The following is a 14,801-nucleotide window of genomic DNA, read 5'->3' as shown; positions in this document are numbered from 1 at the left end:
TCAGAGTGAAAGATCTTTTTAAGTGGATGAACAAATCTGGCAGGCATGGGGTAAATCCATGTGTCTGATTGGTTATTACTTATCTAAACACACATATGAAGTGATCACTTGAGAGCTGCTCTTAGAAGTTACTTCCACACTTTGCTGTCAATAGGAGTAAGTCTCTTGGGAAATGTGTCTTATTGCTCTCGCTAAGCAAATCATTTTGTTCGTCCTAAATTGGCTCTTTAGAGCATTCTTAAGTGTGATAAATACAGGCCCTGGTTATTAGATTTTAACTCAGTGTCACTATATCTTCACTGAGCATAGGTTACATGCTTGCAGTGTAAGAAATGCTAGTGTAATAATGCCATCAGCAAATACATGATTAATATATTCACCTGACAATGTCATTTTAACAACACTGACAGGTTACTACATCATACAGCAGTTATTACAATCTTGACAAACTGCTGTATTGACTTTAGTTATACCTTGATCCTGTGGAACTGTTGTTCCATGGCCCGCAGGCTGCGCTTGGCCTCCTCATCGTGACTCTCCAGCTCGGCCTCCAGACGCTGAACCCTGCGCTCCAGCAGGGCATTGATCCTGCTGGGTGGGGACGTCTTGGCAGCCTCCACATCCTCTTGACTGCCAGCCATGGCTGCAGCGTAGATCAGAGCATGCAGGGAGTTTGGGTTTCTACTTCTTAGTATCTGCTCCAGCTCCTTTACCTGGTAAGAGAGAAAGACTCTTAAACAATGAAGAGACACAAACTGGAGGGGAAAGGAGGGAGTGTAACAAGTTTGATAGGTTAGCTTGTTTGTTTGTGTGAGAAACCTGTCGCTCTAGGTCCTGCATCCTCTTAGTGTCCACTGTTTTCTCTTTGGCCTTTCTCTGCTGCTCAATGCTTCTTTTGCCTACATCCATTTTCAGTTTTTCTACCTGAAACGGAGACAACCTGTTATTTCCAACACAGTAAGCAACATTAAACTGTACCTGGCTTTCAGCATCCCTTCCTACCCACATCATAGCTGATACTACAAGGTCTCTGTTCCTTTAGCAGCTGCAGCCTCACAAGTTGATGCCCACACAATAAACTGCAGGTACACGACTGCTGACCTCCAGCTGTGGTTGGACAATTGATTGTTTTTCATTTTGGCAGTGATGATGCGTCTTCCTCTCAAAAAAGAAAAAGCTCCCCTCTCACTTCCTCCTGAAACCTAATGACAGTGCTTTACATTTAGTATTGGCAGGTCTGTGCTGCTCTCTGCTGGACAACACTGAAATGCAATACACCTCTTCACTTTTTTTTCTGTGCTGTGATTTGATTTTTATGTGGCAATGCAGTAAATCAGTATATCATTGCAGTAAATCTTACTACAAACCCTAAACTATATAGCATTATTACAGTTTAAAGACTAACTTAACACTAAATCCACTTTTATTTTAGTTAGTAGTTAGTTAGTTAGTAAATGATACAGGTTTATTATACTGTCAGTTATTTCCGGTTCCAGTCTATAGTGTTCTTTGTAACAGCAGTTCTTTGTCTTTTTTCAGAGAAAATTTAGTTATTTTGTTCTACAGACAAAAATCAAATGTCTGTGATGTTGCCTTGTACTTCACGCCCCCAAAGTACAAGGTGTGAGTGAAACGCATGCTGTAATGTTGCAGTGCAGACAGCTGTACTGATTAAAACTGAGACAGGGGTTAGACACGGTGAAGCTGGAGCAACATACTGTATTTGTGGTGGGATGTTAAAACTAAAATTGGGTGTTCAGTTGCTCTTTAAATCCATAATGTTTTTGATTTATAATAATAATAATAATAATAATAATAATAATAATAACAGATAATCCCCAGACCTTTTTGTGAGCATTTTCATGTAGGAACTATTTTCTTTCTACCGAACTACACCCAACTACACCAACCCATCGCGCAGAACAATGAACAGCGTTCAACAATAACAAATAGTAACATTAATATTTTAACTAATAGTTTGATTCTGCTAGCTCACCTAGCACCACTGAGCTAGCTAACGTTACTGCTCAGCCGAGGAGGATGCAGTTAATGTGATATCCTGCGCTGTCATGAGCACGAGCCTCTCATCCATGTGTAGATTCACGCTTCCTTCTGTGCGGTGACACGGCGGGTGTAGTTCGGTAAAAAGAAAATAGTTCCTACGTGAAACTGCTCACAACAAATCTGTGGATTATCTTGAGTAACCGGGTCATGATTTCTGGAGAGAGACATTGCTGTTGAGTTTTTTTTTGGAGCTTTGACCACCACAAGCCGAGTTCCATTATATTCGAGAGAAAGCAGACATCTCTACAGCTGATATCTCCAAAACTCAGCAACTCACACCAAAACAATGTAGATGGATAAACAGCACTACAGGTAAGAGGAGAAATATGTATTTTTGATTTTGGGGTGAACTGTCCCTTTAAGGGGCTTGAAGAATTCAGAGGAAATATGTTTTAATGGTTTATTCAGCTGGGCAAGGTTGCCTTGTCAGAAAAAAAACTCATTTAAAATTAAGGCAGGGGTTTTCGAATGGAGTGGCCTTTTGATGTACATTACTGCAAGGAAAATAACATAAGACGAGGAGGACTTTGTATAGATTACTATATAGATACTGAAGGTAAATTAAATGAGAAATAGTATACATATAGAATGTGATGACAGCCTCACCTGCTCTTTGAGTTGGTGTATCTCAGCTGTAGCAGTCTTCAGTCTGCCAGCATCTCTGTCCAGCAACTCCTGGTTCTCAGCAAACCACTGCAGCTTCTTCTTCAGGGCTGCCACTTCCTCTCTGTGCTTGTTCTCCAATACACACATCTCAAAAGTCTTGTCACCTGACACATTCAGGATGGATACACACTGTCAGTAAAACCAAAGATCACTTATGCATAAATAGTATAAAGGACTTGGATATTAAAACATTAGAGGGAGCTCCTAATTTTTACAAGACTGTTCTGTGTCCAGTTTTACCTGAGGCAGACATGGCCTTAGCTTTAGCTTGGTCTCTCTCTTTCTTCATTAGCTGCAGGTCTACATCCAGAGCCTGCTTTTCTTGCTTCAGTCTGTGAATATCCTCAGACAGCTTGGCCTCATTCCTCTGCACACAGAAACATATCTCTATGGTAAGTGAGGGGGCTGAAACAGAACTTAAGTCTAACAGTATTTCAGTGATTGTGGTTCTTACCTGAAATGTATTTATTTGAGCTAACAAGTCTGTGATGCGTTGAGTGTGATCCATTAGGCAGACATTTCCCGCAGGCCTAGAGGTTTTATTCAGCTGCTCCCTGGTGACGATAGAAAAATACCATAAAGAATACAAACAACACTGAACAACACATTTCAGAAAAAAATACATTTCATGAAGGCCAACATTAATTTTAAATGGACATATGTGAAAGACATGCACAAGCAATAATGCATTCACAAACAGGTCACAGCTCTGATAGAACCCACCTTGTGAAAGCCAGCTCATTCAGCAGCCTCTGGTTTTCATTAAACATGGCCTCCTCGTTCGCTTTACTCTTGGCCTGCTGAGCCTTCATCTGAAAATACTGCATCTCATTCTCCTGTAAAATAACCTCAGTTTTACTGCGGTTCAATGCACAAATATTAAAAACTGCTGATTCAGCAGCAAGGACATGAACTCTCATCAATTCCCCATTTCCAAATGGGTTTGATAGTGTGCCCATCCAAACCAGAAGTTGCTACAGCTGGGAACACAACCTGAATCACGGCTGCGGTGAAAAGTACTTTTTGTGTGAATCCCAGCATCCTAACAAAGTAAGCACATTTCTCTAAACCCAAAATTTCTGACACAAAGGCTAAACAGAGTCGTAGAGCTTGGAAATACAGTGGATATCCAAAACCAGATTTGATGAAATCAAGATCAAAGGGAAAGCCACATAAGGACAGAAATGAAGAGTGAAGACAGTCACATTAAGAGATAAGTATTAAGGGAAACAAACCTGCTGGTAACCTTTTATAAGCGTCTCCTGCTCTTTAATTTCTTTATACATCTGTTGGAGCTTTTCTTCTGTAGCAGAGTCAGCGGCCTCGGCCCATCTCTTCTTCTGACTGGCTTCTTCTGCACTTCGCAGCTGAGGAGTGATAAAAACACAGTTTATTTACTACATATTGATGTATCACTGTTGCTACTACAGATGTCAAGACCTTTTTTTGCATCTAATTCTGAGTCCTTCAATATTGACCATCTGCAAAGCTGAAACAACATATTTTATCTACATACAGTTCACACTAAGCCTACAATAAGCGTACATTAAAATCACTATGGCAGTTTAGATTTGTTTGACAGTTCAAGAGCTGGGGGGTTGTCATCTTATGGGCTACACATATACTATACTTTTTTCTATACTTTCATTTATACTTATGTATGTGTGTTGGATATTAATATTCACTCACCCTGTGATTTACTAAGGCAGGCGCAAGCCAGGTAGATTTAAAAATAATTTTTATGTTTGCCTAAATTAAAACGTGCTTTCATTGGGCAGTAAATAGTGTGATTAAATAAGATGTTTTTCCTTTAGTAAATCAGGTGCAAGGAGCTATTATAATAATTAGAATAAACCATCCGCTCTCTGGCTGACACTCCTTAAAGGGGCAGTTCACCCCAAAATCAAAAATGCATATTTCTCCTCTTACCTGTAGTGCTGTTTATCCATCTACATTGTTTCGGTGTGAGTTGCTGAGTTTTGGAGATATCGACCGTAGAGATGTCTGCATTTTTGGAATATAATGGAACTATATGGCACTATACTATTATATGGCTTGTGGAGCTCAAAGCGCCAAAAAAATAAAAAATAAATAAATAAATACATTTGAAAAACTCAACTGCAACGTCTGTTTCCAGAAATCACGACCCGGTTACTCAAGATAATCCACAGATAGCATTTTTATGAACTTGTTGGACTGTTAGGTAATGGATTTAAATAAAAGAGTGGAAGGCCAAGTTTTTCTCAAGTTTGTACATTATGACACCCGCACAAACATGATCGCACAAAACCTGGCCCTGAGCCTAATTCTAACCTTTGCCATTTGTTGCTCTTTTAGCTGTTATCACATATCTTACCCAACAAATATCCGTTGTTTGTGAGTGTAACGATGTACCAACTCAGTCGTTCAAAAATAACATGTATTAGTCCAACCAAAGGCAAAAGAGTCTACAGTCAACCGCTCACGCTCTCAATCACACTCACTATAGTAAACACATGGAATGTGAATGTCAGTAGTAAATTTATGCAACAAACATGGCTACAAAGCATGCAATTCATGTTTTGTTTTGAAAGGTCCTGTGTTGTGAGTGTGTATGTGCACCTTGCTTTGCAGTAGGTAGTTCTGCTGTCTGAGTGAGTTGAGCTCCTCTGCTCCTTCCTTCATCATCTGCAGCTCCCTCTCTTTCTGAGCCAGCTGGACTCTCAGCTCCTCCACCAGAGAGCTGTCCTCCTCCCTCTGCAAGTCAGGAATCAACACTAAACTGAACTGTGGTGAATCAAACCTAACACAATAGAGTTTGCAAACTGTCATAGAAGAAAAGCATTATACACTGTTAACATGTACAGAGGTTCACACTTTCCCCCTCATATTACATCCGCTCAGGCGCCCCAACCATCCAGCAGAATTAACTAGCACAGCAACACTGACGTGATCCCTCACTGGCATCCCATCTGCAAACACTGACAACCGATCCCTCCTAAAATGCTTCTCCAACAGCGATCGATCGTCTAATACCTTAGAAACAGTGCCTAGGCACCGCAGGTCTGTCAAGCTTTGGAATCTTCTCAGCATACTGAAGTGATGTGCAAACAACTAACATTCTATTTTTACTCACATTTGTCCAAATAAAACAGTACTATAATACCTCTATCCTGCAATACAGGAACAATGCTCCTCCTCCATTTCCACACCTTGTACATGGATCCATAGCTGGAGAGTATTTTCTTACATTTTTCTTTGGAAGATGATGTGTCAGTCTGCTTTCTTGAGGACCTCTGACTTCCTGTGTGTGTGTAGCATCCTGGTGACTGCTGGTGTCTATCTGCTGTTGTAGGACAGCCACTAAGGACTGAACAGATGCCACCAGCTCACTGCTCACCTTCAGACCTGGCTCTGCTAATCAAACAAACATAAAAGACACATCAGCTCACACAGCTCCAAACATAACACATTGATTCCACACCTCCACACCATGCTCCCACATTATGAAGATACGAAGGGATTCAGAAATCGGGCAAAATCAAGTTTGAAAATCTATTTTCAAAGACAAGTGATAACATGAAGAACGAAGATTTAAAAGCAAACAAAAATACAACAAATTTTGTAGCATTTTTTGTAGCATTTGTGGTACAATTTATAGCTGTATGATCAGAGAGACACAGACCCTTAACATCTGAGCAGTTTAATGACTTGATATTTTGTGTCCGAGTGCCACTAATAACCTGTGTAGTCAGCTTTTTCTTGGCTCTTTGTAAATTTGACTTTTTCTTGTGGATGCCGCAGAGGACAGGAAACAGAAGACCGGGATTTGGCTGTAGCAGCAGCTCTACTCAGCCCTGACGGCCTGGAAGTCACTGTTGTTCTCCCCTCCACTCTCTGGCCTCTCACAGAAGCCACTGTGGGTTTCCTCACTGAAGATGTAGAGGGATGAGAAATAGTGGAGCCATGGGAGGACTAGGGAAAAATGTCCATAATTCATCATGGTTACACAATAGTGTATTACAAAACATGGAACAAAATTTTGCTCTTGACAGAAGTGTGCTGGAGCTTAAAAAAGCTCTCCCCATACTTGCTGGTTTTGAAAAATATTAGGTTTGTATCTTCTGATGCTGAAAATTGCTAAAAGCGTTGGATTTTCAGGCAACATCATTATATCATTAGGACAACTTTGCACTGTTTATGCACTGCACAATTAGCCTATTCAAATAAATAATTTTTATATAATCTTACCTGTAAACTTCTCTACATATGCTGTTTCTGAATAAGCTATCTAACACAACACACAATTGTCATAATTCTGTTTCAAATATGTTTGAGTAGGCTGTCCGGACACTTTGCATTTATGTAAGGAGAACACTTGTGTAAACAGCACACTTTGTTTCAGTAACAACAGACCACTACAGCTGAGCTTTTGCTGTGTTGTATCTGATCCCATCACTTCCCTTACAAATGTTAAGTGAGTTTTGTTTTAGAGAGAACTGCTACTTAAAGTGGTCTGTCTGATACAACCACACATCCAAGCACTGCTGAAATGGAGATAAGTTTGCCTCACCGGTTGTTTCTTAGCTTTGCGTGCCTGAGAGGATGTGTCAGAAGAATATTTGTTCTGATCCTGCATCAGCTTCTCTACTTCCTGTCTGATGCTCCATGTCAGGTTATGGTTGGGAGGGTCTGGGGAGCTGGACGGGTGGCTAGTCAATCCCATGGCTCCCTTTATCCCTGCAACGGGGAGAGCCTTTCCTAGTTGCTTCAGTTGTGTCTCTGGAGGACTCAGATCTGGGAAAGTCCTTTCCATGGAGTGGGATGTCTTTTCTTGGTCAAGTTCTACAGCACTGTAATCAGAAAACGTAAAGAGAACACCACACAAAAACTTACTGTTACTGTTGTGACTTGCTGTGAACCAAATTAAGGTTTGTATTTTAGAGAATTTGTATTAAATCCTAAACACATCCTAAACCTACTGTATCTCGGTACTGAAAGCAAAGAGAGGAAAATGATACTGATCTTCTCATCTGCCTGCAGATTTGATGGCAAACAAGTACAACTGTGGACTGTTCCTTTAATAAATGAAAGCTTTTACGGGAAGGAGAGACCATTAGTAATTAAACTCAAATGAGGAAAATTCAACATGGTGTACATTGTATACATAATGCAAAAAAGATTCATAGACTTCATATGAAGTAGATCTGTGTCAGTACAGCGTAGTGTTGTCACGATACTGGAATTTCTAACTTCAGTACAACACTTTGAAAAATATCGATATTCAATACCATTTTCGATACCACAGGGAAAAATTTACACAACGTTGAGGCATAAAATTTGAGATTTTTATTAAAAGATAAATATAACAAGACTACAACATGACAACAAGGTACGGCTATTCTTGGCTAGTAGCAGAGAACAGCAGAATGACAAACATTAACAATATTTAAAAACAATATTCTTCTTGAGGTAGTGCACATGTTCAAGACTCTGAGATCGATACACATTTAAAAGGCACTAAAGTGCAAATAAAAGAAAAGCAGTGCAATCTTATGAATACCAGAAGCTCGACTGGAGAACGAAACATACGAAGGACGCCAAGACCAGTTCCATGAGAGAAAAACCCACAAGCTTTATTTTTAAAGAAAAATAACCATACTCAAAGGTCAAAGGAAGAAAACAAAAGGGGTTGGAGATCCCAGCCAAAAAGAACAAAAGGTGAGTAAAATCACTGAGCCAGCCATGCAGTGGGCTGTCGTACCCAGCTGATCTACCCCTAGACTACCTAAAGAAAGAAATACAAAAAAACACCTGAAACTGAATTAAACCAAAACCGATAACTGGACTACCAGTGATCTCCAGACTAAGATAAGATCCCAAAACTAAAATAACAACACTCACACTAAAACATGCTGGGGAAAAACAACTGGAGAATGGTCCCTGGAGGGTTGTATTCTCTGCTGTCAGCCAGCAAGTGTGTGTGAGTCCCCACACCCTGCTCCCCCCCTCCTTTTCACCTCTCCTTGATCAGTAACTCCTCTCAGGTGCTCCACTCCCAAAAAGCCAGCCAGAGAGGAGAGATGGAGAGAGAGGCAGACAGAGACGACAGGCAAACTGCACATGCAGGGCTCCCCGTAACATCAAGTAACAAATGAGTAAAAAAAACAAAAAAAACATCAAATGTTAGTAATAACTATTCTTATATATGCAGACATGCTCTACAGAGGTGAGTGAGAGTGACACCCATTACTGTAGTTTCTTTCAGATTTTTTGCTAGGAACACCAGCATGTCGATGTGCTCCTCTGTAAGTCAGGCCCTTCCTGGACTGCAAATGAGCCCTGACGTATTAAATACATGTTCTGAAGCTGAGCTCATTTGTCCTCCACCATGTGAGTGGGTCCTCTTCTGCACTGAGTTCAGGCATCTTTTCATATATTGTATATTGTGAACTCATTTTTGAGTTCTGCGTCATCTTCTCTGGATGATGCATCCTCTCCATGTTCAACCCCCCCCGTATGCTTGTTAACAGTCCCTTCAGATCTGTTTGTTTTCTTTGCGGGTTGCTTGGCACCTGGAGAGGGTGTTTGCTGACTTTGGCTTCCTATTTCCGGTAAATGGACATTGTCCATAAGATCTTATGGGCCAAGAAACGGCTGTGCTCAGTATCAGCTCCAGATGCCTGTCCTCATATCTTTGTCTGAGATCTCCTCAAATATTTGATTAAAGTTGACATTTTAGGTTGCTGTCACTTTCCTCAACTGTCAAAGTAGAAAATATTTTCCAACTTACGGGTAGGCCAGAGGAGAGAGCGGTGGGTTTTTCACCACTAAGGGCATCCGTGAAAGAGCTGACAGGGCTCGATACCTCTTTTACAGCCCCAAGAACTGTGATGTCTGAATCTTTAGGCACGAGGTGCCATTTCTTCCGATCATCGTCTAGAACTGAACAGACTTAAACAGCACTGCTTGCTGCTGTCCCTCCACCATTTCATACCCCAACATGTGGACTCATCATGGATCAGTCTGTGTTTGGGCAGTTGTAAATCTCTTTGTTTCTTCTTCAGCAGTTGGAACGTCTTTGGTGACCTGCTAAAAGCAGATACTGTCTTTCTCAACCTCGACAGTACTCCATTCAGGCCCTTGTTAATGACTAGGTGCAGGTTGTGCCCAAAGCAGGGGACCCGTGTGAAGTCCTGCTGAAAAGCTTTCTTGCTTGCTGAGGCATTATCAGTGGTGATACCAGCCATATTTGACATGTCCAGCTTCGTGTACTATCTCCTCCAACGTCTCCCTCAAACTGTCCTGTCCAGCCCAACGCAGCCCAAACACCAGCTCTGCATGTCCCAGGATTACTGCCATGAATGTGGATGTGGCCCTGCTGATCAATAGGTCAGCGGTGCATGAAAAGAAGGGTTTCCCCCCAAGATTGTCTTTTGTTTCATTGTATATGGTAGGGACTTCAGTGTACATTAAATAATTATGTGAAGGAAGGACATACCTGTTATCACTGGAGTGGTTGGGGTTAAGGGCCTTGCTCAAGGGCACCTAAGTGGTGAGGTAGGGGAGGAGCAAGCACTGCTTTTTCAGTTTTCCCCACCCAGATTTATCTTGCCGGTCCGGGGGTTTGAACAGACAACCTTCTGATCAAATATGATCCATGCATATAGATCTGCTACAGCCCTGTTCAGTTTCTTAGCACCATTTGAGTTTGCATCATACTTTCTTCAAATACAGCTGGCAGGGTAGGCTGTGAGTGTGTCGTTTTCGTTGCAGGTTGATTCTCCTCAGCGTCTCTCTGGTACTATAAGAGACATATCACGCTTTTTTATTTGTTTATTTTTTTAGAAACATTGCTTTTTTTCTCTTTAGATCAGGCCTTTAAAAATAATTAAATTATCTAATTAACTAATATTAGAAATTAAGTAAAGGTGACAGTAAAGTGCATTAAGCACAACAGCATCGAAGTTAATTTACTTCTGACCACAGTCAAAAGATTTTCCGATCAACTCAAACTCTGCTGTCTGAGATTCCTCTGGCTGATAGCCCTGAGGGGGATTAACTATTTGTTACAGTGTACCACGCTCCTGGTCCTTATTCTGAGTTTATATCGGAATTATCAGAGTTTTTATCAAGTTTAGTTGTTAAAACAGATAAAGTAATTATTGTAGGTGATTTCAATATTCATGTGGACGTTGAAAATGATGATACCTTAGTACTGCGTTTATCTCATTATTAGATTCGATTGGCTTTTGTGAGAGTGTACATGAAGCCACTCACTGTTTTAACCACCCCCTCGACCTTGTTCTGGTATATGGCATTGAAATTGAACATTTAATAGTCTTTCCACAGAATCCTTCTTTATCGGAGCATTATTTAATAACTTTTGAACTCCTATTACTAGACTACACGCCAGTAGATAAAATCTCCTACTCTTGATGTCTATCTGATAGTGCTGTAGCTAAATTCAAGGAAGCGATCCCATCTGGATTTAATTCAATGTTATCGCAATATAACAGAGGACTCCTATGCAAATTGCAGCCCCTCCCAAATTGACCATCTTGTTGATAGTGCTGCAGGCTCACTGCAAACGACACTCGATTCTATCGCCCCTCTAAAACAAAGAAGTTTAGCTCCATGGTATAACCCCCAAACCCGCAAATTAAAGCAAACATCACAAAAACATGAATGGAAATGGCGTTCCAACAACCTGGAAGAATCTCGTTTAGTCTGGCAAGATAGTCTTAAAACATACACAAACATACATTTACCGTCTCAAAGCTGAAGAAAAGAATCACTTGTCTGGAAGCTAAGCTCAGAGAAAAAAACAAGCTCATCCTGGAGTTCACCACTGTCGCCTCAGCCCAGGAAAAACACCTTGTAGTCCTCAGCTCCGGCGACCATCCCTTCTCACTCCCCTGACTGCTCCACTCCAGAACTGGACAATGATCCCACTCTTCCGTGGCTCGGCTCCATCATCACTGGCGCCCCGGAGCATGGAGCCGTTTCAGCTAAGCCTGAAGATCCGTGGCTCCTCATGTGTGCAAAGCCCAAAGCAATGGCCATTTCTACACCTTGCCGAGCCCCAGTGGATGCACGGCGGAGGTGGTGAGAAGGCTCCAGTGAGTTCGACTCCACGCCAACCGCAGCACTGGACTGCAGCCTGTAAGGACAGACATGGTACAAAGCGCCTGCCTCCTCTACCTTCACATCGGGACCTCCCGCAGGACAACAGGTTTGACATCCTGAATACGCAGGACTTTCCTTCACTGGAGGGACGCTCCCTTTTTCCAGCGGTCAAGTCTTCCTCCTCCTCTTGCTGCAAGTTACTGAAAGAGGCCATAATCAGGAGAAGCTCTGGAGGTTTCATTTGTCCAGAGACCGCAGAGAACACCTCTGCTAAGAATGAGCCCCCCCCCACCGCAGCAGTCCCCGGACACAACTATCCCAGGGACAGCTGATGGAACTCGGCGGTCTCCACGATCATCGCCTCCTCTCATCCCCCCAACTCCGCTGATAGTTGGAGATTCCATAGTAAGGAATATCCACTTCGTTAATGCAGTCATACACTGCATTCCCGGAGCTACGACCCCCGACATGCTCGAAAAGCTCCCCGGACTTCTGGCTGCACTCCCGACGACTATCACGAAAATCATAGTCCATGTCAGCACCAATGACACCGCCCATCAGCAATCTGAGCTGACGAAAGCAGACTTCAACTGCCTCTTTGACCTGCTCAGCAGCACCAGAAAGCATGCTATTATTTCAGGTCCAATTCCTACACTGGGTCGTGGAATTGGCCGTTTTAGCAGGATCCATACCTGGATCCGGTCTGTCTGCAGCACCCATGACGTTGGTTTTATTCACAATTTTAACATATTCTGGGATCGTTCTTCCTTGTTTACACGAGACAGTCTTCACCCAAACAAGTCAGGTAGTCGCATGCTGGCGGCTAACCTGCAGCACACTGTGCTGTCCTCCTCACGTAGCTACTGTTTCCATCACCTGTTTCCCTTCGCTCTTCTTCTTGCTCTTCTCTGCCCACCATAAACAGCCACGCACCCTCTGCTGCCACTACTATAGCAATAATAATAATTTAATAAAGATCCGGGCCAGAACCCTACCTCCACTCTCAACCTCAAATCTGAACCAGCACAGACTTTTTAAGATGGCTCTTCTCAATGTAAGGTCCCTCTCTAACAAAACATTTTATTTTAAATGATTTTATCTCTTCTACTGATTTTAGATTTTATGTTCTTAACAGAATCCTGGTTACATCCTGGTGATCACAGTCAGCTGGCTGAATTGTACCCTCCAGATTATGACTGCTTTAGCTGCCCTAGTGTTTGTGGTCGAGGTGGGGGCCTTGTTACTGTCTACAGGAAGCATTTAAAGTGTGACCTCATAGCTTGCAATGATTTTTCCTCCTTTGAAGTGCTCATGTTTAACCTTGGTGGCCCTCTCCCGGTCATATTTGCTATTATTTATCGCCCCCCTAAACCAGCTGGCTCCTTCTTGTTGGAACTCCCTGAGTTTTTATCCAGTCTTGTTTTAAATTCTGATAGAATTGTTCTTTGTGGTCATTTTAATATTCATGTTGATGACTCCTCTAATAAACTTGCTGCGGATTTTTTAAATATCACTAACTCTTTTAACTTTCAACAACATGTGTCTGGCCAAACTCATTCCCGTGGCCACACCTTAGCCCTAGTCTTTACTTTGGGCCTAAAAACTCCATCTGTGGAAATCAGGGACATGTTTGTATCCAATCACCTATGCATTGTTTTTAACTGTGAAATACAGGCTGCTAGTACTGTCTTATCCCGCTCTAAGTACGAATGCGTCCTTAATGAGCATAGTGCCTCAAAATTCTGTATGCTGTTCAATTCTCCTGGCAATGTGTTTCCCGATTCCTCCAACACCACTGATTTGGTTGATCACTATCTGTGTTCTTCAACCTTAGATCTCATAGCTACTCTGAAAAATAGACCAAACCCAAAGGCTAGAAAACATGGTTTAATGACAGTATTCGAAGCTGTAAAAGGAAATGCAGAAGAGCAGAACGCAGATGGAAGAAATCTGGTCTCCAGGTCCACTTTGTGGCCATGAAAGAGTTATTGCTCCTTTATAATAGGAAGGTGAAGGACGCAAGAACACTTCATTTCTCTGCACTTATTTCTGCCAGTACAACCCCAGATTTCTATTTAAGACTCTGAATCAGTTAGTTACCCCTGCCTCTCATTGTGGAGTGTGGAGTTAATAAGATCTGATATCACCCCCAACCCTGCCTTTTTAGATGTGGATCACCCACTCAGGGATTCTTTGAGCAATTTTTCTGCTGTTACTCTGCCTGAACTCGCAGACATCATGTCTCTTATGAGAGTATCCTCCAGTCCTCTGGACAAAATCCAAACTAGGTTTTTATTGGAAGGTATGGATTGTATTGCGCCCCTTTTGCTAATTATTTTGAACAGCTCGCTGTCTATTGGCTGTGTCCCAGATTACTTTAAAACTGCTTGTGTCCAGCCAGTCCTAAAAAAACCTGGTGAGTCCTCCGTGCACGCCAAAGTTAGTCACAGAGTTCCACAAGGTTCTGTGCTTGGACCAATTCTATTCACCTTATATATGCTTCCTCTAGGCAATATTATTAGGAAACACTCAAACTTTCATTGTTACGCAGATGATACCTAATTATATCTATCGATCAAGCCAGATGAAACCAGTTAGCTAAACTTCAAGCATGCCAAGCATAAAAACCTGGATGACCTGCAATTTTCTGATGTTAAACTCTTGGCCCCAAACACATCCAAGACACATTATCTAAAAATATAGTTACTCTAGATGGCATTGCCCTGGCCTCCGGCACCACCGTAAGGAACCTCTGAGTTATCTTTGATCAGGATTTATCCGTTAACTCCCACATGAAACAAACTTCAAGGACTGCCTTCTTTCACCCACGCAACATTGCAAAAATCAGGCACATCCTGTCTCAAAATGATGCCGAAAAACTAGTTCTCTAACTTCTAGGTTGGACTATTGCAATTCCTTATAATCAGGCTGTCTGAATATGTCCCTTAAGACTCTCCAGTTGA

The 14,801-nt window shown here is 41.9% G+C and overlaps 1 protein-coding gene and 1 long non-coding RNA gene across 5 annotated transcripts in view; both read right to left on the bottom strand.

Annotated features, from left to right (window-relative positions):
- Window positions 1-14,801, bottom strand: part of cep162 (centrosomal protein 162) — a 42,797-nt gene that overhangs the window by 6,905 nt on the left and 21,091 nt on the right. For 2 of the 4 annotated variants that reach the window (XM_044207103.1, XM_044207104.1), the window contains exons 12-22: window positions 7,283-7,562; window positions 6,453-6,684; window positions 5,960-6,126; window positions 5,332-5,466; window positions 3,966-4,097; window positions 3,454-3,566; window positions 3,185-3,284; window positions 2,971-3,097; window positions 2,671-2,834; window positions 820-924; window positions 474-713 (exon numbers count right to left, since the gene is read on the bottom strand). In XM_044207103.1, the coding sequence (XP_044063038.1) occupies window positions 474-713; window positions 820-924; window positions 2,671-2,834; window positions 2,971-3,097; window positions 3,185-3,284; window positions 3,454-3,566; window positions 3,966-4,097; window positions 5,332-5,466; window positions 5,960-6,126; window positions 6,453-6,684; window positions 7,283-7,562 (1,795 nt within the window). The remainder of the gene's footprint in view (window positions 1-473; window positions 714-819; window positions 925-2,670; window positions 2,835-2,970; window positions 3,098-3,184; window positions 3,285-3,453; window positions 3,567-3,965; window positions 4,098-5,331; window positions 5,467-5,959; window positions 6,127-6,452; window positions 6,685-7,282; window positions 7,563-14,801) is intronic. The other 2 variants (XM_044207105.1, XM_044207106.1) reach the window with 2 other exon arrangements.
- LOC122881227 lies at window positions 8,044-11,739 on the bottom strand. The gene is made up of 2 exons (XR_006379130.1): window positions 11,481-11,739; window positions 8,044-10,513 (listed from the first exon to the last, which is right to left on the bottom strand). It is a non-coding gene; the product is annotated as an uncharacterized LOC122881227 (long non-coding RNA).

Source organism: Siniperca chuatsi, linkage group LG9, assembly GCF_020085105.1.
Source record: "Siniperca chuatsi isolate FFG_IHB_CAS linkage group LG9, ASM2008510v1, whole genome shotgun sequence".
NCBI classification, from domain to species: Eukaryota; Metazoa; Chordata; class Actinopteri; order Centrarchiformes; family Sinipercidae; genus Siniperca; species Siniperca chuatsi.
Note: the sequence above shows the minus strand (reverse complement) of the source record. Positions and strands in the feature narration are given on the sequence as shown.